Consider the following 21,838-nt stretch of genomic DNA (forward strand, 5'->3'; position numbering starts at 1 on the left):
CCATCATCATCACCATCACCATGGCAATCCCTGCTCCTGCACTTGGGATGTGGTTCTAAGCACTCTACACCTACCAACTTATTTTATCATGGCAACACATTTCTGAGGCTGGGTCTATCATTCCTCCCAATTTACAGATGAGAAAACTGAGGCATAAGAGACTAAAGGACCCTCCAGAGGCCACTCAGCTGGTGGAGCCAGAATTGGACAGGGAGTTAAACTCTAGAATCTACACTCTGCTGATAAAGTAGAAAGAATAAGTGTGGACACCGTCTCCGGTGGTAGCTGTTATGATCTGTGGGTGTGCAGACACCCCCATGGGTGTCTCAGTTTGAGCTAGACTTTAATGGCAGCCCCATGAGAGCAGGGAGTTTATGTTTTGTTTATTGCAGTATCTCCAGCACCTAGAACACTGCATGGTACATAGTAGGTACTCAATAAGTGCTTGATGGGTGAATGAATGCCTGGATATGAGTGCATGTACCTTTGGGTGAGAGATCCAATTTTCTGTGACTCTCTATAGTACTTGGGTGCATGGGTAGCTCAGTGGTAGAATTCTTGCCTGCCACGCGGGAGGCCCAGGTTCAATTCCCAGCCCATGCAGCCACAGCTTCCCCTTTGGGCTTCCCAGGTGGGGTTAGTAGTAAAGAACCTGCCTGCCAATGCAGGAGACGAGAGAGACTCAGATTTGATCCCTGGGTCAGGAAGATCCCTTGGAGGAGGGCATGGCAACCCACTTCAGTATTCTTGCCTGGAGCATCCCATGGACAAAAGAGCCTGGCAGGCTACAGTCCATAGGCTCACAAAAGAGTTGGACACGACCAAAGTGACTTAGCATGCGTGGTATGCAGGCAGAGACCTGTGTGGAGACAGCTGAGGAGGGCTAAGCATTGTCCATGCCCTGGGAGCGTCCACATCTGGGCGGGTACGTCCCAGCCACCACAGGCGCACGTGCTGAAGATCATCAGATGATGCGTGTAAGCGTTTGCCTGTCCCTGTTCTGTGCCCACCTGGACCCACAGGTACAAGCAGAGCCTGGCCTTAGAATTTGAGTTTGCTAAGCTGCCTTAGGACCTTGGGCAAGTCCTTGTCCCCTCCTGGGCCTCAGTATCCCCCTGGGTACAAAGAGGCAGCTCTGTGAGGGAGGCCACTGTGGAAGTCCCTCCACCGCGGGCTGGAGCCCCACCTGCCACTCAGGACTCTTGGAGTAGGACAGCGTCTCCCCGCTGAGCCGGAAGTAGCGCTTCTTGAAGGCAAAGCGTGTGGCCAGGCCGGCAGGCTCCTCCTTGCGCTTGAGCAGGTAGCCTTCTCGGACAGTCACTGAGGGCGGGACCAGGGCCCTGGCTGGGCCCCCAGCCTCTGGAAAATGGGGAGGGGGGACTGGGAACCCTTCCCACTCAGGCTCCACCTTCCGAGGGTCTCATGGAGGAGCGGGATTCTTGGCTCCCCAGGAGGCAGGAGGATGAATAAGATGGACTCTACTTTCTCCAGAGGGAATGGTGTTATTGAGGGCTGGGGAAGGGAATGGGGGTGGCAGGGAGTGGGGGCCCCAAAGTTGGCCTTGGTGAGCCCTTTCCAACTTGAGGGATGTACAGGCACCAGCAGGAGGAGCCACGCTTTACAGAGTCAGTCCAGGGAGTGACTGGATGCTAGTTACTATGCCCTGGATCTAGCTACCCTTAGGGGATCCAGACACAGGCCCCCCCACCCCCAGCATACAGGGACCCCACCAGGTCACAACCAGGCCTCCACATTTCTACAGGGTGCTCCTAGGTGATTCGGACCCAAGTACTTCATGACCTGGGCCCCACATTATGATATAGACTCGTCCCTAACTCCTCTGCTTAAAACTATCCCATGGGGAGTTCCCTGGGGGTCCAGTGGTTAAGAATCCACCTGCCAGTGCAGGGGACACAGGTTCGATTCCTGGTCAGCAAACTAAGATCCCACATGCCGCAGGGCAACTAAGCCTGCACAGCTACTGAGCCCACATGTCACAACTAGAGAGAAGCCCTCGTGCCACAACTAAGACCTGACGCAGCCAAATAAATAAATACTTAAACATCAATAAAATAAATCTACCCTGTGGTTCCATGTCACTCCAAGTAAAAGCCTAACTCCTTCCAGCAACCCCACATGACCTGCCCTCTCACCTCTCCTCCACTCCCTCTCGTCCATTCTTCTTCACTGGCCCCCCTCACTGTCCACCCCAGGGCCTTTGCACACACTGTCCCCAGCCTGAAACACTTTCCCAGGATCCTCAGTGCTTGCTCTCTGTCCTCTTTCAGGTCTTTGCTCTAATATCACCCTGGGGAGGCCATTCCTGGCCACCCTCTCTAAAAGGCTGATCTGCCACCCCCCAGCCCAATATCCCCTTCCTTCCTTTATTGTTTCTCCTTAGCACTTCTCTCTCCCTAACACACCATATGATTTGCTAACTCATCTTGTTACTGCCTGTTGTCTCCACTAGAATAAAATGTCCACATGTGCAGGAGCTTCTTCTGTTTCACCCACTGCTGTGTCCCCAGACCCTGGAACAGTGTCTAGGACATAGCAGGCACTTAATAGATATCTGTCAGTGGAGTAAGTGCCATGCCGCGATCCCCTCTCACATCTCCACAGGGGCTGAAACGGTCTAGAGGGCCTGCATCTGTTCATCCCTGGGCCCTAGCACAGCATATGCCAGGAAGGGTTTGTTGACTGACTAGCTGACCCACAGGTATACAGTCTCAGGGAGTGCTGGGGTGGGGGAGGGATGGTGGACGGGTAGGTCCTAAGGGTTCCGTAGAGTGACAAGTTGGCTGTGGCAGAGCCATGGGAACTCACCCTCCTTCCCATCCACGTCCACCAGCTGGTCCAGGAAGTCTCTCACCCTGGAAATACTCTGCAGCAGGAAGGGGTGTAGGGGGGCCATCCACAGCTCCTTGCCCTGGCCCAGCTGCTGGCCCAGATTTCCAATGCTCTGCACAGCCTGGAGCAAAGGAGCAGGGGGCGCTGCCAGGGCCAAGGTCACTGCAGCAGGAGAGGGCCTCTGTGGACCCAGAACAGCCCCAGAGTCCTGGCTCCCAACTCAGTGTCCAATGAAAGGAGAAAGTGATAGAAGCACCTGCCTGAAAAGATATCTGCCCCTCTCTGTGCGCAGATGTGTATCCCCAGTGCTTTTATTCTGTCCCCTATATAGAACCCAAATAACCTCATTCAGGACTGCTTGATCTCATCATACATACTTGAGCCCATCAGAACCTCCAAATGTGGCCCCTTTGTGAACGATGGTCTGATTCATACTAAAGTGTAAATGACTGCTAGCCTGCTTCCCACCTTCCCCCAGAAGGGGAGGGTTTTCGTTCCAAAGAGGGAATTGAGAGCAAAATGAAAGCCTTCACACTTACGATGAAAAGCTGGGACTTCCCCCACATGGTCCAGTGGCTAAGACTCCATGCTTCCAGTGCGGGGGGCCCCAAGTTCAATCCTTAGTCAGGGAACTAGATCCCGCATGCCACAACTAAAGATCCCACATGGCACAACTAAGGCCTGGTGCAGTCTAATTAATTTTTAAAAAGCTGGAGGTGCCATGTCAAACAGATTTCTCTAGGTCTCATTTGGGTCTTCCATGGGTCTGGCCTCCCAATTTGGTCCTCCCGTGCTCCTCCATGGCTAAGAACACCCAGGATTTTGTGGGGGGAGCCCTCCACGGCCTGCACCTTGGCAAGCAGCAGCAGTGAGCGGCTGGTCTGGGGATCCGCGTGCTGGTCCCGGAGGTCAAACAACTTCGGGGTGAGGATGGCAGGTGCGAAGAATCGCAGGAAGAGAAAGCCGCTTATGGCCAGGTACTTCACATCCTGCGGAGAGGAGCAGCAGGTGAGAGGGGTCCTCCAAACCCACTTCCCAGTTGGGAAAACTGGGACAGCAAGGACAAGGGATCGGTGGTACAGGGAGAAGGGTACATGGCTCAGGAGGCCATCCTGGTCTGCCAAGGAGGCTTTTCTTCTCTGGGCCTCAGTTTCCCCACCTGGAAAACGGAGTAATAATACCAATTTTGCACCATCAGACTTAGCCAAACATCCTCAGAGTCTGCTTTGTGCCAAGCACTGTGCAAAGGGCACAGCCCTGTGAAGGAGGCATCGTCATTATTCCCATTTTACAGCTGAGGAAGCAGAAGCTCAGAGATGTCAACTGACTTGCCCCAGGTCACGCAGCTGATGAGTAGAGGAAGCAGGATTCACACCCAGATCTGTGATTTCTGATCATGAATAGCAACAGGCCAAATATTTCCCCATGTATTTGCTTATGTAATACTCACCCTTGGAGGTTCTGTGTCTCCATCTTACAGAGGAAGCAACTGAGACCCAGAGAGGGAAGGTCACTTGCCCAAGGTCACACAGCAATAAGTGGCAGAGCCAGGATTTGAACCCAGGCAGAACTCGAACTCTGCTCTTCATCACACTGTCCTGCATTCAACACTAGCTGCTGCTGCTGCTGCTGCTAAGTCGCTTCAGTCATGTCCAACTCTGTGCCACCCCATAGACGGCAGCCCACCAGGCTCCTCCGTCCATGGGATTTTCCAGGCAAGAGTACTGGAGTGGGTTGCTGTTGCCTTCTCCTCAACACTAGCTACTGGGTGTCAAAAACTAAGCCTGCACAAGCCTGCACAATTCCTCAAGTAATCTCATGGGGTAGTACTACTATCCCCATTTTCCAGATAAAGAAACTGAGGCTTGGTAGCAAACTGATTTCAGCTGGCTCCCTGCACACCCCCAGTCCCAGCCTCTGCCCTCCACAAATTGTAAAGCGTGATGGCCCTTCATGTGAGACCCTGGCCTGGGCCACCTGCACATAAGGCTGATTCCCCCAGCTCCAGAGGCAACTTGGGAAGAGGCGTGTCTCTCTCCTGGGCACTGACCCCCTCCAAACGGCTCCTCACCTACCCATCACACTCACCAAGCTATATTTAGCCCCTGAGAATATGCTGCAGTGTTTATTTAGGGGTTGTATTCACACATAAGACAATACCCTCTCTGGGTATGTGCCAACTTTCCAGGGCACCTCTGCATTGACACTGAGCCTTGCCAGGAGCTGGGTCCCTGGAGCTGCTCAGAGATGGGGGAGGAGGTCCCACAGATCTGGAACCCCAAACTGCCCCTAGGCTGCCCCCCACCCCAGCCCACCATGTTCCTCGGTAACTTTAGCCTTTGACGTCAGCTCATTAACTTCCTCCTTTCTTGAGAAGGAACCAGGTGTCAGAGCGGCAGAGAGAGGGGCTGCTTGGGTTTCTCTGGCCCCCTCCATCTTCGTGGGCATGAGGAAGCCTCTGTTCCCTGCCCGCGGCCACCGCTCACCATGGGGGCTGAGACCTGGGGGACACTTGGGTGTCACTGATCGGGGCTCCTCCCACAAGGACCAGGCTGTCGGGGGAGCTGGTGTCCGCCTCCCCCGCCCCCAGCTGCGGGTGTGTCCCACTTAGCACCTCCACCAGTAGCCAGAGCCCCAAAGGGTGGGGTGTAAATCAGCCTCGTCCCAGTTGGAGGCCCGGGCTCAGGTCTGAGGAGGAGGATGAGGGGAGAAGGGAGAGATTCCCCCTGCGAGTCTGGAGGCTGAGTCTTGAGTCCACAACTCTTAGCCAAAGCACCTCACCTCTCTGGGCCTCAGTTTTCTCCTCTGTAAAATGGGATAATACTGGCACCCACCTCACAGGGTGGATGTGAAGACGAGAAGAGATGATAAGCATGTAACACAGAGTCTGATCCCTAGACAGGACAGTACATAGTGTGGTGGTGGTGGCTGGTCACTGAGTTGTGTCTGACTCTTTGTGACCTCACGGACTATAGCCCAGCAGGCTCCTCTGTCCATGGGATTCTCCAGGCAAGAATACTGGAGCGGATTGCTGTGTTCTCCAGGGGATCTTCCCGACCCAGGGATCAAACCCACGTGTCCTGCATCTCCTGCATTGGCAGGCAGATTCTTTACCACTAAGCCCAGGGAAGTCCCAATATATGCAGTGTTAGCTGCTGTTATTACTGTCATCCTCATCATCACCCCTGGGCCCCAGATCCTGCCAGAACACTGTCCCCACTTCTGCCAAGACACACAGCACCTCAGGGTGGGTAGCCCAGGTTCTGTCCCGCTCCTCCCCCGCCTCTCCCTGTGGCCCTGAACAAGCCACTGCCCCTCCCCAGCCTCGGTCTCCCTATCTACCCAAGGGGACTGCCTGACCCACCTCATGCTCTGCCTGAGGAAAACGCTCCTCCACGCGCTGGCGTAGCTGCTTGAAGGCGAGGCGCATGGCGGGTGGACAGCGCCCCACGGAGCCCACAATGGCGTCCACGATAGGCCCCAGGTAGCCCGTCAGCAGCCCCAGGCTGGCCTCCCGCACATGTTCCTCGGAGGGTGCACCCTTGAAGGAGATTCTCCTGGGGAAGCAAGCGGAGGGTTGTGCCTCAGAACCCAACCCCTACTAAGCTCAGAGAGCACCCACCTTCTTGTCCCTTCTCCATGGCCTCCCCTCCTACGGGTCCATTCCCCCTGCGGAGAGTTACCTCCTCAAAGAGGCCGTCTCTCTCCCGCTGCTCACCAGCATGGACCCGGGTTCCCTGCAGTTTCAGTGCAGGCCTGCCAGACATGCACTGCTGCCCCAGGACCTTTGCACTTGCTGTTTCCCCTGCCTGGAACATCTTCCAGCAGACCTGCACACGACTCCCTCCCTCACCTCCTCCAAGCCTTAGATTCCACATCCCCTTCTCTGTGAGGCTGTGCCTGTGACCTCCCTGGCTCTTCCCATGACACTCCCTCACTTTACTTCCCTCCACTTCACTAATCACCTGCAAGAGTCTTTAGTTTATTAATATTACCTGTCTCCCCCAATAAGACAGATTTGTGTCCGTTTGTTCCCTGCTACAAACTCAGCATTCAGCCTAGTGCTTGGCACATACATGCATGTGTGTGTGTGGGGGGGGGGGGTGTGCTCAGTCACTCAACTGTGTCCAGCTTTTCGTGACCCCATGGACTGTAGCCCCCCAGGCTCCTCTGTCCATGGAATTCTCCAGGCAAGAATACTGGAGTGGATAACCATTTCCTTCTCTAGGAGATCTTCCTGACACAGGGATTAAACCCAAGTCTCCTGTATTGCAAGCGTATTCATTACCTTCTGAGCCACCAATGTCACTTAAAGTAGCCTGATTGTTCCCACTTAACAGATGAGGAAACTGAGGCTCAGAGAAGTCCCCTTGCCAATAGGTGGCAGAACATAGATTAGAACTCAGGATAAAAATTCCAGAGTCTGTCTGCACCCTGCCCTGGCCAGTTCCCAGATGCCCCTGCTCCCTGCGGGCACCCACTGAGTCCCACTGTCTTTGCCAGGTATTCTGGGAAAAGCCCTGGCCTTGGGGTTTCACAGATGGACTCTGCCCTTCTACTCAGGGGCTGCGTTCAAATCCCCACTTGGCAACTTCCCAGCTGTACTGCCTTAGGCAGGTGACCTCCCCCTCTCTGAGGCTGTTTCCTCGTCTGTAAAAAGGGGTCCTAATGCCTGCTCCCGGGTGGTCAGAAGGGGTGGGTATCACTTGCTGGGCAAGGCCCAAAGAGAAGGAAAGACCCTTTCCTACCTCCACCATGGTCCCCTGTGGACTGCCCAGCAGCCAACTCTGATGACTTGGTAGGAACAAGCCATCTGTTAAATGGGAACAATCTCATCTGTTAAATGGGAACCATCAGGCTACTTAAAGTGAATTGGTGGCGGCTCAGAAGGTAACGAATACGCTTGCAATGCAGAAGACTTGGGTTCAATCCCTGTGTTCAATTCGCTGAGCTGGAGGGAAAAAAAGTCTTGGAAAGAAAAGAGGAGCCCAGGAGAAATGGAATGACCCCCACAACCCTGTCATTGCCCTGCTCCCTAACCCATGTCATCAAGCACTGCAGCAGGCCAACCTCTGCCACAGACCCTCCCCCAGGGGCCTCAGCCACCACTACCGCAATAACAGAAATAACAGTGCTTCTGGAGCACTGGTTAGTGCCGGGCTTTGTGTGGATGACTCAGTTCATTCTCCCGATAGTCCATCCGGTAGATATTCACGAGGCTTGAAATAACCCACCCACCAGTAATGGCAGAGCTGGGGTTTGAACCCAGGGCACTCATATCTCAGAGGCCCGCTTAGAACCACCGCACCACACGGTCTAAGGGGTTGGCTGCTCTCAGGGGAGGCTGTGAGACTGTAGAACATAGGGCTCCCAAGCAGGAAGGAGGGGTGGGGTGGCAGAAGGCACAGACCCAGCCTGACAGGTCTGACAGGCAGACGAGGGGGCTGTGGCGGGTTCATCCCTCAGGTCTGGCTCACCGGGTGCGGCCCAGGTCCATCTTGCAGGGATCCAGCTCCATGTACTTCCTCTCCTCGAAGACGCGGTTGATCACCGGCCTTAGGACCTCATGCAGGTAGGGCATGCCCACGAGCTGGGGGCAGGGGGCACCACACGGGGCGGGGCTGAGGGTGAGGCCGGGGTGTGCCCATGAGCTGGGGGCAGGGGGGACCATGCAGGGAGAGGTTCAGAGAGAGGTGGAAGCCTGCCTCTGGGCTGGGGTGGGGGTGCAATTCAGGGTGAGGCCAGCCACCAGCCCCCCAGCTCGGCTGCCCAGGGCCATCTGAGGCCAGCCAAGCTCTGGGCTCCAAGTAAGCACTGGGAAGGGAGTCCCCGTGGAGAAGCAGCTGCTGGACTGCCCACCAACCCCCCAGGCCTTCACCTACTCACCTTCATAAACTGCTCCATTGACTTGGACGCCAGGGAGTTAGAACGGAAGAGGGTGTTGGGGTCAGCTGAGAGGACAGAGAGAAGCGTTTGCTTGGATGTAGGGGGCTGGATCCATCTCACCCCACCCACCCCAGGTGGGGGCGGGGGCAGTGGTCATGATCTTTTCAGCCTCAGGAATCGAGGAGATCTGCCACACCAACTCCTTTCATGGTACAAAGGCCCAGAATGGTTAAGTGAGCTGCCTAAGGTCACACAGCACATGAGTAGTAAAACCAGGTCCTGAACCCAAGACCATGCTCCCAGCTGGCTGGGGGTTCCTAGGCCCTGTTGCCCCAACACACAAAGACACAGCAGCCTGTCTTCTACCTGAGCTCCCCAAACCTCTCTCTGAGACCTTCTGCAGACCCATCCTTGGGGAGTGATGCCTGGGGGTGGTCACGCAGGCAACTCACTGGTCCGTGCCACCTCACGCCGGGTGAGATAGTCCAGAAAGGGCCCAGTCAGGCCCTGGCCCAGAAAGAGCTTCACCAACTTGGTGGCCAGCTCCTGGCGGCAGTCCCCCGAGGTCAGCTCCTCCAGGACAGCCAAGGGGCTGGCAGCATCTTCCTGCACAAGGACAGGAGGCAGGAGAGGTGGCCTGGGGCCCTGGGACCTCAAAGCAGAAGAGCTCAGCTAGACATCCCTAAAGCAGGGGGTGGCCATGATCCAGATCCCCCCACACACCCCCCCAGTGACACACCCACCTCTGCTGGCCCCAGCACCGACTCCATGAGCAGCTCCCTGAGCGGCTGGTAGTACTGTGAGGGCAGGACAGAGTCCTCGGTCAGGCGCACCTTCAGCCTCAGAGCACCCAAGCTCCCGCTGGCCGGGGCCAGAACACAGGAAAAGGAGCGTAAGTATGTATGGGCAGGGGCGGGGAGCAAGAGAGGCAGGTGTGAGCGCCAGTGAAGAGCACGGATAATTGTCAGACAAGACAGGTATGGGCAGGTGTGAACAGGCGTGGGCAGCATAAACAGGGGTGAACAGGTATCGACAGGTGTAAACAGGAATGGACACAGGCAGGCAGTGTAAACAGATCTGGCCAGTGTAGAAAGACGAGGCCAGTGTAAACGCATGTATACAGGAACGGATGGTGTGAACAGGTGTGTGGACGGGTGTGGAGGCACCAGAATTTCTGCACACACATCAGATTGAACTGATGTGTTTGCAGGTGGATGGGAATAAGGTGAACTCATTTGGACGCATGTAAACGCACGTGGTGAGACATTCAGCAAGCGTCTGTTAAATGAATGAAGGGACCTGGTGACAGCGTGTGGGCTGATGTGGGCACCCATAAGGACTGGCCTGCGAGCAGAAGACGGAACTCAACGTGGTTCCAGCCCGGCCTCCTCCCACTGTACCCACATTTACCCAGAATCCTCCTCTGCTCTGGGAAAGGGCAGGAGGCGGAACCAGCCATTGGGCGGGTTGTGTTGCAGGACCTGTGGGGGGAACTCCACCTGTGGGGCGACACACAGACCCTCAGCAGAGCTCTGCCCTGCTGGGCCCTGGAAGAAGAGTTAGACTGCCCACCCAAGGAGGGGTGGCAAAGCCCACCCAGGGTCAGCTCCTCCTCCTCCACCGTGTTCTATCTACACAACGATGGCAACACTCCGTCCCCCAGTTCCCGATTATTAGCTCCTGCCAGGGTACCAAAGGCCTCCAGAGAGCACTTAATATACAATTGAGGAAACTGAGGCTCGGAGAGGTGGAGTAACTTGCCCAAGGTCACACAGTGGCTAGACACAGCATGTCTGGAGTGAATTTATTTTCAGCTCCATTGAGGGGCAAAACTTTGATCTATCAAAAGGCTTAAAGATAGTCCAGAAGGTCAAGTCCCACCCTCCCCCTCTCTTTTTAAATAACAACTTTATGCAGATATAATTAATTTTCCATATAATTCACCAATTTAAAGTAATTCAGTGGTTTTTAGTATATTTACAGGTTGCGCAACTACCACCACTAATTTCAGACCATTTTCTATCAGATCCTCTGGCCAAAGAAAGCCTATATCCATTAGCAAACACTCCGCATTCTCCAGTCCCTGGCAACCACTAATTTTTCTGTCTTTATAGATTCTCTTGTATTTAACTTATATGCAGAGTACATCATGAGAAATGCTGGGCTGGAAGAAACATAAGCTGGAATCAAGATTGCCGGGAGAAATATCAATCACCTCAGATATGCAGATGACACCATCCTTATGGCAGAAAGTGAAGAAGAACTAAAAAGCCTCTTGATGAAAGTGAAAGAGGAGACTGAAAAAGTTGGCTTAAAGCTCAACATTCAGAAAACGAAGATCATGGCATCCGGTCCCATCACTTCATGGCAAATAGATGGGGGAACAGTGGAAACAGTGACTGACTTTATTTTTGGAGGCTCCAAAATCACTGCAGATGGTGACTGCAGCCATGAAATTAAAAGGCACTTACTCCTTGGAAGGAAAGTTATGACCAACCTAGACAGCATATTCAAAAGAAGAGACATTACTTTGTCAACAAAGGTCTGTCAAGTCAAGGCTATGGTTTTTCCAGTAGTCATGTATGGATGTGAGAGTTGGACTATAAAGAGAGCTGAGCACCGAAGAATTGATGCTTTTGAACTGTGGTGTTGGAGAAGACTCTTGAGAGTCCCTTGGACTGCAAGGAGATCCAACCAGTCAGTCCATCCTAAAGGAGATCAGTCCTGAGTGTTCATTGGAAGGACTAATGTTGAAGTTGAAACTCCAATCCTTTGGCCACCTGATGGGAAGAGCTGACTCATTTGAAAAGACCCTGATGCTGGGAAAGATTGAAGGCAGGAGGAGAAGGGGACAACAGAGGATGAGATGGTTGGATGGCATCACTGATTCAATGGACATGAGTGAACTCCAGGAGTTGGTGATGGACAGGGAGACCTGGCCTGCTGCGGTCCACGGGGTCACAGAGAGTCGGACACGACTGAGCGGCTGAACTGAACTGAACTGATAAATGAAATTATGTAATATGTGGAGAGTTTGGGACAGGCTTCTTTCACTTAGCATTGTGTTTTCAAAATTCATCCATATTGTTGGATGAATGTGTCAGGATGAATGTCACAGGATCCATGTGTCAGGATGTCATTGCTTTTTATGGCCACATATTCCGCTGAGTAAATATACTATATTTTGTTTCTTCATTCATCTATTGATAGACATTTGAGCTGTTTCTACTTTGGCTATTTATGAATGGTGCTGCTATTTACATTAACGTACAATGTTGTATGTGGATATGTGTTTCCCTTTCTCTTTGGTACACACCCAGGAATGCAATTGCTGGGTCATGTGGTAACTCTAACTACTGAGGAACTGCCAGACTTTTCCAAAGCAGCGGCACCATTTTACACATCTTGATGACTTTGGTGAAGCATGTGGTCATTTCAAGGGAGGTCCATGACCAAGTCTCCCTGTTATTTACTCTAATCTTGCCTCCTTTTAAAAACTGGCAGCTTCAGGATTTCCCTGGTGGCTTAGTGGTTAGGACTCAGCTTTCACTGCCGCGGCCCAGGTTTAATCCCTGGTCATGCGACCCAGACAAAAAAAACAAAAAAAACTGTCAAAATAAAAATGCTGAGTATACATCCACTCACTACTCCTGAGAGGCAAGAAAAATCATACCCACTTTACAGATGGGGAGACTGAAGTTCCAAGAGAAAGACCTTGAGCCCAGTGCATCCAGGAGTAAGAGTTAGATTCTGGATTCAGAGAGACGTGAACTCAAATACTGACTCTGCCATTTCTTAATCATATGACCTTGGGAAAGCCACTTCACCTCTCTGAACCTTAGTCTTCCCATCTGTAAGATAGAGACAGCAATGGTCCCAGCCTCTTAACAGTGGCCATCAAGGTTATATAAATGAAGTGATGCTGGAGAAGCACTTAGCACAGTGAAGCACACAGTCAACCTGCGTACTCTCATCCCGGAATAAGAATCTGGGCCCACCCTATGACCTTAGGTAGGTTCCTGCACCAATGGGATCATGGGACTCTGTCACCCAGGCCTGGCCAAGGTACCTGATAAGGCAAACGTCACATCTACCCTTCCAAGTGAGCCCCAGGATGCCCAGCCCTTCTCCCCAGTCCCCCTTGGAGGCAGTGGTGAGCCATGGAGGGTGTCTGGGGGGTGCTCACCATTCCCAAGAAGTCATTCTTGCCAACCATGTCCCAGTCCCAGAGTTCCACTCGCAGAGGGGATGGGGAACCTGGCATCTCCCGCAGCTCCAGCACCTCATCCCAGTATGGGAAGCGAGTCTTCTTGATGGTCTGGGAGGGGAGGCAGTGAGAGACAGAGAGAGCTAATGGGACCATTCTTGTCTCCATTTTACAGATGGGAAGGCTGAGGTTCAGAGTGGTTAAGTGGCTTTCCCAAAGTCATTTAATGCCCCAGTCTCCCAGCTCTGCTCCACCACTTACCGAAGTCTCCAAGCTCTGGCTGCCCCAAAACACACGTGCAAATGGGTCAGACGTGCCCGAGATGTCTCGGGGGGCCAGGTCCCTGGGGACAGATGAGGTAAGGAATGGGGGGGTCACAGGACCCTTAAGGACCAAGACCCAGGCCTTGGGGAAGGGGTTCAGGGTAGACAATTCAAATGCTGCTGATTTCCAAGACAACACAATAGTACCTTGTAGGGATCTAGCAAAGAGCATCCCTCACCAGGCCTGTCCAAACCTGGTATCTTCCTTTTGATTAACGCTACCCTATGAGGACACATTACTATGCCCACGTTTTCTAGGTAAGGAAACTGAAGCGCAGAAAGATCAAGTTGAACATCACAAAGCAGCAGGTGAAGGTGCAGTGAGGAAGGGAAAGGGAGCCTCTGTTTCCCTGGAGCCCATGGATGGGAGACCAGATGCCAGATGCCAGGGTTCATAGCCTGGATTCTCCCATTCACTGGCTGAGTTACACTGGGAGAAGTCACTTGCCCTCCCTGAGCCTCAATTTCCTCATCTGGAAAATCAGAGTAATAACAGACTGACCTCACAGGGCTAAGGGATGAGATGACATGTGAAGAGTGCTCAGCTCACTCATTCACTCAACAAACACTGCTAACCACACTAGGACCAAGAAAAGGCATGAGGAAGGGACCCCCTGCCTCTGGTTGCCATGACAACCCAAGTCTCAGCCTCTCCCACCCCTCCTTCTCAAGGTCCCCCAAATCCAGGGACCCTCTCCCCCACACACCCAGGGGCTGCTTGTTTCCTCCTGCTGTTTCTCTCCCACCCTGCTTGGCATCCAAAGCCTTCTTTGGTTTCCTAGGAGCCAGCCTAGTTGCTAAGCGACAGCGATCAGTCCCTCTCCTACTTGCAAGGATCCTTTGTAGCTGGGGAGGAGGCCATGGGCACAGAGTAAGTGAGGAGTCCCTACCCCAAAAAAAGTCCCTTTGCCTGTCCTATGCCTGCCTGCTACTCCATTCAATCTCCAGGGAGCTCCAGCTGGGGACAGAAATCTGGAAGCGGTGGGAGAGGCACAGAGAGGGCAAGAAAGGGCTTTAAGGTCACAGAGCAAACTAGAAATAGAAGAAATAGAGACCTAGTCCAACTTGGGTGAGGACTGGCCTAAAAGTAAGAATAAAGGGAGTAAGGTGTGGGGAAAAACATGAGCAAAAAACAAAATAAGACATGGGAGGGTGAAAGGAGTGGAAATAGTCAAAGAAATAGAGTCATGGCGCAGCTGAGAACAAGAGGAGTGATAGACAAGAGGGAAGATGGGTATCCCAGGAGTTGCATCCATCTTGTTTCTGATGTTTCCTTGGGACAGGACCTGCCTGTCCCTTTCTCCCAGCCCACATGCCTTGAGTGGGTTGATTCCTCCCTCTCTGCCAGGAAGGGGCTTGCAACTCAGGTCTGACCAATCAGAGTCAATGTAATTGGTTCAACGATAGGCAGGTACTCCAAACTGGGTCAATAAGAGTTAGTCCCAGGATATTGGTTGGAAATGGTGAAAGATAGTTTTTTCATTGGACTTGCCAAATTGGTAGGAGGCCAGTCTGGAGCTGTTAGGGTCAGCTTTGCCCCTACCTGGGGAGAAAGCGCTGCTACTGCTGCTAAGTCACTTCAGTCGTGTCCGACTCTGTGCGACCCCATAGACAGGAGCCCACTGTCCCTGGGATTCTCCGGGCAAGAATACTGAGTGGGTTGCCATTTCCTTCTCCAATGCATGAAAGTGAAAAGCGAAAGTGAAGTTGCTCAGTCGTGCCCGACTCTTCGCAACCCCATGGACTGCAGCCTACCAGGCTCCTCCATCCATGGGATTTTCCAGGCAAGAGTACTGGAGTGGGGTGCCATTGCCTTCTCCGAGAAACTGTCTGAGAATAAAGTTAATACAAAAGACACCCAAGGAATCTATGTCTACAGATTCCTGATGTCTCTGTTGGAGCACCTGGATCCAGCCATGCCTAAAGCTGCATGTCATTCATACGGGCCAATCTGCTTGAGCCAGTATAAACTGGGTGTCTATCACTTATGATTTGATTAACACATCTCCACACCCATCTGCCTGGTCATTCTGAGTGTCTGGCCTTTGGTTGCTGGTCACTGGGGACCCAACAAAGATTTTGCTCATGCTTTAACCCAAGAAACTTGCAACCTGGTTAGCTTGGACTGTTTGCCTTATAAAGAATGTCGGTTTTGAGCCCAGACGTATCTCAGGAGTGAGGTGGTCTCAAGGCAGCTGGGAGGAGTCCAGTGGATTCCTGCTCATTCTCAGACCACCCCCCTACCCCACCCTCACCCCCATCATGACCATACCTAGCCTGGAGCACGTGACAGTGAAGACAACGGCCCCGCACGTCCTCCAGTGTCTGCACAGCCAGGCAGACCTCACCCTGCACCTCCGCGTCTGGGTCCACACGGCTCAGGTTGATCCAGCTGTCGATTCCTGGAGGGCACAGGCACCAGCATTCATTGAGCACCTACCACCGTCTAGGCATTGCATTATCTTTTAAAATTCAGTTAACATTTAAATGATATCAAGTCACGGACTTCTCATTAGCCTTCTGCTATAGGTACTGTAATTATCCCCACCTCCAGATGAGGAAAAAGAGGCACAGCAAGCAGGGAGCTAGTAAACTGCAGAGCTAGGATTCAAATACAGGCAGCAGTGCCCCTAACCATGTACTATCACACTCTTCATCCTAGTATATAAAGCCCTCCGTCATTTACTCTCCCCTCAGGGAAAAAAAAAAAAAAAAAAAACACTTGGGCATTCCTATCTCTGAGCCTTCTTATAGGCTCTCGACCTGAATCAATCAAGTCAGTCTTGGTCTTCTCAATCTTAACCTCTCCTTCTTTCTCTCTCTCTCTCCATCTCTCATTTCTCTTAATACATTAAAGATACTGTTCCAGGGACTTCCCTGGCAGTCCAGTGGTTAAGATTCTGCACTCCCAATGCAGGGCGGGGGTATGGGTTCAATCCCTGGTCGGGGAACTAAGATCCCACATGGCAAGTGGCATGGCCAAAAATTTTTTTTAATTAAAACTAACTAAATAAATTTTTTTAAAGATACTGTTCCACTGACTTCCACCTTCAGTTGTAGTTACTGGGAAGTCATTTCAGCCTAATAATTGATCTTGCATGAATGGTCTATCTTTTCCAAGTTTAAGACTAAGTCTTTGATGTTTTTTGCAGTCTCCCCACAGTATATCTAGGTAAGGATTTAAAAAAAAAAAAAAAACCCTGCTTGGTATAGAGACTTTCTCCAGAGAAGGCAATGGCACCCCATTCCAGTATTCTTGCCTGGAAAATCCATGGACGGAGGAGCCTGGTAGGCTGCAGTGCATGGGGTCGCTAAGAGTTGGACAAACTGAGCCACTTCACTTTCACTTTTTACTTTCATGCATTGGAGAAGGAAATGGCAACCCACTCCAGTGTTCTTGCCTGGAGAATCCCAGGGACGGGGAAGCCTAGTGGGCTGCCGTCTATGGGTTCGCACAGAGACAGACATGACTGAAGCGACTTAGCAGCAGCAGCAGAGACTTTCTCAGTTATTTTCCATGTCTTGAACTTCTCTTATAAGCTTTTCATTTCTCTGAGCTGAAGTTTAAATAATTTCTTTAGATCTCTCTCCCAGTTCACTAATTCTGACGTCAGCTCTGAAAGAATGATGTGCCACTCATCCACTTGGTTTTTAAGGTCAACAATTGTACCTTTTATCTCTAAGCATTTGATTTGGTTCTCTTCCAAGTCAGTCTATTTTTTTTTTAATGCATTGCTTTAATTTATCATGGTTATTCCTGGCCCTTTCGGGTGATTAAATTTTATTTATTGAATTTTTAAAATTCTTATATATCATAAATACAAAGTCTAAAGTCTTTACAGGTCTAAATCTGATGGTCATCATTTCTGCTGACTCTTGCTCTTGGTGGCTCACTTCCTTGTGTGTGTGATGATCTTTGATTGTGAAGTCATGCTTGTTTGAGCTCACTCTGTGGGAAATTTAACATGAGGATGCTTATCCCTGGAGAGGAGTAGCAGTTGCTTAGGACCTTTGAAGAGGAATTCTCAGGTTCAGTAAAAGCCACTTTCCCCCTGGCCTAAGATTTAGTCTGTTGACTGTGAATCTGATATTGACGTTAACTTTCAGGGAAATCCTTCCTTACTCCCTTGCCTCTTGCTCACCACTCCATATTAGGTTTTAGCTCATGATTCACCGGGGGTAGAAGGAGGAATAGAAGAGCACATGGAATGCTGCTCCAGTAGTCTTGCCTACAGAATCCCATGGACAGAGGAGCCAGGCGGGCTACCGTCTATGGGGTCGCAAAGAGTCAGACACGACTGAAGAGACTTAGCACACATGCCTGCATGCAAATGGAGGAATACTGAATCCTCTTCACATCCTTCCAACAAGATGTTAGGAATTGCATCTAATTTAGGATCTCACTGTTATGTGGCCGGAGAGCCATTCTGTGGATCTGGTCCCCCATGCTGCCGGAAGTATGAGTTCTACTTTGCCTCTCTATCTCTTTCATCATTCCCAAGTCCAGGATGCCATCAGCTTTTTCTAACTTGATTAGGTATCTGTTGCAATAATCAAGTTAGAAAAGTGAAGTTCCATCTCACCTCACTTCACCAACACTTGGTATTGTGTGGACTAAATGTAAAGTGCTTAGCACTGTGCCTGGCACATAATAAGCCTTCCCTAAATACGAGTGATGATTATAATGATTGGAACATAGTGTGCTGTCAACTAATGCTCATTGATGCAAAAATATATTATTATATTATTCAATAAATGGTGTCAAGATAACGAAGAATCATCTAGACCAAAGCAGTAAAGTTCAGTCTCTATTGGATACTTTGTATCTGGGTAAGTTCCAAATAGATCAAAGACTTGACTGTTTAAAAAATATGGGAACAAATTGTTTTTAGAAAGAATCATATAAAGCAATCTGTCCTAATATCAGGACTGAGAAGGACTTTCTAGGCATTACATAAAATCATGTGCACCCCCCACCACACACACAAATTTTGATTGCAGAAAAAGAAGCAAATTTCCTACTGGAAAAAATGATAAGCAAAGTCAAAATATAAGCCACAAGGAGAAAAAAAATTTGCAGCTAATGTGACAAAGTTTATTTTCCTCATATATAAAGATCTCCCACAAAAAAAGGAAGAAAAGGCAAACAACCCAGTGGGTGAAAAATACACATACAATATGAATAGACAATAGACAGAAAAAAGAGGAAATAAAGAGACTCTTGAGTATATAAAAAGGTCTTCAAACTTACTTATACAGAAATGCAAAACAGCCCACACAACGAGCCAATTTTTTAACCTATCGGTTTCAAGATCCAAAAGTCTGGCATTTGTTGACAAGGTTAAAGGGTAGATTAAACTGTTAGCTGTTGAGTAACTGGAGAGTAACTTAACAATAACTATAATCACTATCAAATGTGCTAATGTGGATACTCTTTGATCCAGCAAATCTACCTCTAGGAATTCATTATGCTGATTGATATAACTGGCATATATGGGGACTTCCCTGGCGATTCAGTGGTTAAGACTCCTTGCTTCCAATGCAGGGAGCATGGGTTTGATCCTTGGCTGGAGAGCTAAGATCCCACATATTGCACTGCACAGTCAAATTTTTTTTTAATTAATATAAACGTGCATGATGTGTGCAACCACGTTTGTACAAGGCTATTCATTGCAGCATTGTTTGAACTAGGAAAACACTGTCAGTAACCCAAGTGCACATCAAGAAGGCACTTGGCCAAATAAATGATGGTACATCCACAAAGCGGAGTGCCATGAAGTCATACTAAGAGCAAAGAATGCAGAGAAAGATCTCCAAGATACACGGCGAAGTGAAAAGACAGGATATAGAACAGTGTGCTTAATGGAGTCCTATTACTATAAAAAATAAAAAGCTGAAGTAGCTCAGTCATGTCTGACTCTTTGCGACCCCATGGACTATAGCCCACCAGGCCCCACCATCCACAGATTTTCCAGGCAAGAATACTGGAGTGGGTTGCCATTTCCTTCTCCAGGAGATCTTTTAGTCCCAGGGATTGAACCCGGGTCTCCCGCATTGTAGGCAGACACTTTACCATCTCAGCCACCAGGGAAGCCCTGTTTCTATAAGCAGAGAACAAAACCCATATCGTAGAAAGAGCACAGACCTTGGAACTAGACGACTTGGTTCAAATCCCAGCTGTCCCGCTTAATCACTTTGTGATCTTGGGCACGTTATTTAACCCCCTGTGCCTCAGTTTGTTCACCAATAGAGTGGGCACAGGGCTTCCCAGGTGGCACTGGTGGTAAAGAACCTGTCTGCCTATGCAGGAGACATGAGACATGGGTTTGAACCCTGGGTCGGGAAGATCCCCTGGAGGAGAACATGGCAACCCACGCCAGTATTCTTGCCTGGGAAATCCCATGGACAGAGGAGCCTGGCGGGCTACAGTCCATGGGGTTGCAAACAACTGGATGTGACTGAAGCGACTGAGCATGCGCACGCAGAATGGCTCTGTCTGCGCTGGTCCCGGCATGCAGGACCTTTAGTTGCAGCACGAAAACTCTTAGTTGTGGCACGTGGGATATAGCTCCCTGAGCAGGGATCAAACCCGGGGCCCCTGCATAGGAATGTGAAGTCTTAGCCACTGGACCACCAGGAAGTCCCTTGCATGCATAGGTTTAAAATGTCCCTAGAAGGACATACAAGAAACTGACAACACGGGGGATGAGAACGGAGAAGCTGGGACAAAAGGGACAGTTCCACCGCTATCTGTATCTTTTGAATATTGAATGTAAATAAGTTAACTGCTCAATAAATGAATTAAATTAAAACTGGGCTTCCCTGGTGGCTCAGTGGTTAAAAAAAAAAAACTGCCTGCAAATGCAATAAACACGGGTTTGATCCCTGATCCGGGGGGATCCCATGTGCCGTGGAGCAACTAAGTCCATGAGCCACAACTACTAACCCTGTGCCCCAGAGCCCAGGAGCCACAACTACTGAAGCCCCTGCTCCACCACAAGAGAAGCCACTGCAATGAGAAGCCTGTGCCCGGCAACGAGAGCGCAGCCCCCGCTCGCTGCAACTAGAGGAAAACCCATGCAGCAACGAAGACCCAGCACAGCCAAAAAGATAAATAATACAAACTAAAAACAATAAAATTCAAAACAGAAGCAACAACCAAAATAATTTCCCCCGAAGGCTCTGTGCTGCCCGGTGCTGCTTGCTATGCCCCGGCAAGCGCCAGCCCCCTTCCCTCTGCCTGGCACCCTCACCCACCTCGGGGGTCCGCTGTAATGGCCTCCCTGCTCAGCGAGATCTTGCCTATGATGTCATCGTGCCTACAGAAAGGCAGGCAGGTGAGGGTCCAAGTCAGGGACCTCTGTCCTGCCCGTGGCGAGGTGGGCGCAGATGTGGACTGTGCTTTGGGGTGTCCCGCCTTCCCTCAGATGCCCAGGTTTGGGTCCCCAGCACACACACCCCACCGTGTCCTCGTCCAGCACGTAGAAGGACAGATGGTGGAAATCCAGGGGCAAGTGCACGGTGTATTCCTCCCCCCAGAAGGGGCTCAGGCTCCGCCAGATGGTTGCTGTCCTGCAAAAGGGGGCACAGGGGGGCCTTTGGGCCACACAGGCAGCAGATACCTGGGGACACACACACACACCCAGAGCTACTCAAACACAAATACAGCTACACATACACACTCACATAGACCCAAGAACCCAGATATGAGATACACACAGATGCACACACAAACCATAACACACACCCAGAGACCTTGACACACACACACAACACACACACATTCACAGATATACCCAGGAAACCAGACACAAAGAGACACATGTGCACACATACAGATACCCATATGCATCTTCAAAAATCTCTAGAAATATACAACTGTGTGTCTACATAGAGACAAGGGCAGACCCACACAGGGAAAACATTCACACGGATAACATAGACCAAAAACAGTGCCCAGAACATGGAGACACACACAGACACACATTCACATACACAGAGGGATAGCCGGCAGAGATACACACAGAGGATCACAAAACCTTCAGTAACAGACAAGACACACAATTCCATTCATCCATTCATCCATTCACTCACTCCATAAACACTCACCCTGACTATGTGCCAAGTCTTGGGGGCTATGGGAAATTACAGGAAGAGGTGCCAAGGTCCTCACCCCCACAGAACTCCCCCAGCAGAAAGAGGCTCCCTCCCGAGCCCTTATGACACAGTGAGAGAAGTCTTGTGATTGGTTAGCCCAGCGGTGCCCACTGGGCTGAGGATGGGAGGGGTCAGGAAAGGCTTTCCCTAGGAGCTAGTCAGGCAAAGCAGAGAGAGGATAAAGACCATCCAGATGGCTGGAAGAGCATGTGCCAAGGCACTGAGGCAGGAATGGTGAATTTGAGGAACAAGAAGATGGTGGCTGGGAGGCAGGAAAGTGTGAGGGGCCAGGGGACCATGAAGGCAGCAGGGGCCGGAGCACTTAATCAGCAAGAGGGAACCCCAGAAGGATCAAGGACCAAGAAAGATGCAGAAACAGACACACACCTCTTCACCTCAACACCTCTGCAGATGC

General features: G+C 50.9%; 1 protein-coding gene across 1 annotated transcript in view; it reads right to left on the reverse strand.

Annotated features, from left to right (window-relative positions):
* RASAL1 (RAS protein activator like 1) overlaps positions 1–21,838 on the reverse strand; it is a 32,393-nt gene that overhangs the window by 3,517 nt on the left and 7,038 nt on the right. The window contains exons 3-16 of the mRNA XM_027956559.3: positions 20,725–20,838; positions 20,524–20,585; positions 15,539–15,668; positions 13,205–13,286; positions 12,923–13,054; positions 10,147–10,235; positions 9,480–9,597; positions 9,189–9,342; positions 8,737–8,801; positions 8,328–8,440; positions 6,215–6,407; positions 3,702–3,839; positions 2,827–2,971; positions 1,187–1,359 (exon numbers count right to left, since the gene is read on the reverse strand). Coding sequence (XP_027812360.2) covers positions 1,187–1,359; positions 2,827–2,971; positions 3,702–3,839; positions 6,215–6,407; positions 8,328–8,440; positions 8,737–8,801; positions 9,189–9,342; positions 9,480–9,597; positions 10,147–10,235; positions 12,923–13,054; positions 13,205–13,286; positions 15,539–15,668; positions 20,524–20,585; positions 20,725–20,838 — 1,708 coding nt within the window. The remainder of the gene's footprint in view (positions 1–1,186; positions 1,360–2,826; positions 2,972–3,701; positions 3,840–6,214; positions 6,408–8,327; positions 8,441–8,736; positions 8,802–9,188; positions 9,343–9,479; positions 9,598–10,146; positions 10,236–12,922; positions 13,055–13,204; positions 13,287–15,538; positions 15,669–20,523; positions 20,586–20,724; positions 20,839–21,838) is intronic.

The sequence above is a fragment of the Ovis aries genome, chromosome 17 (assembly GCF_016772045.2).
Source record: "Ovis aries strain OAR_USU_Benz2616 breed Rambouillet chromosome 17, ARS-UI_Ramb_v3.0, whole genome shotgun sequence".
Classification (NCBI taxonomy): domain Eukaryota; kingdom Metazoa; phylum Chordata; class Mammalia; order Artiodactyla; family Bovidae; genus Ovis; species Ovis aries.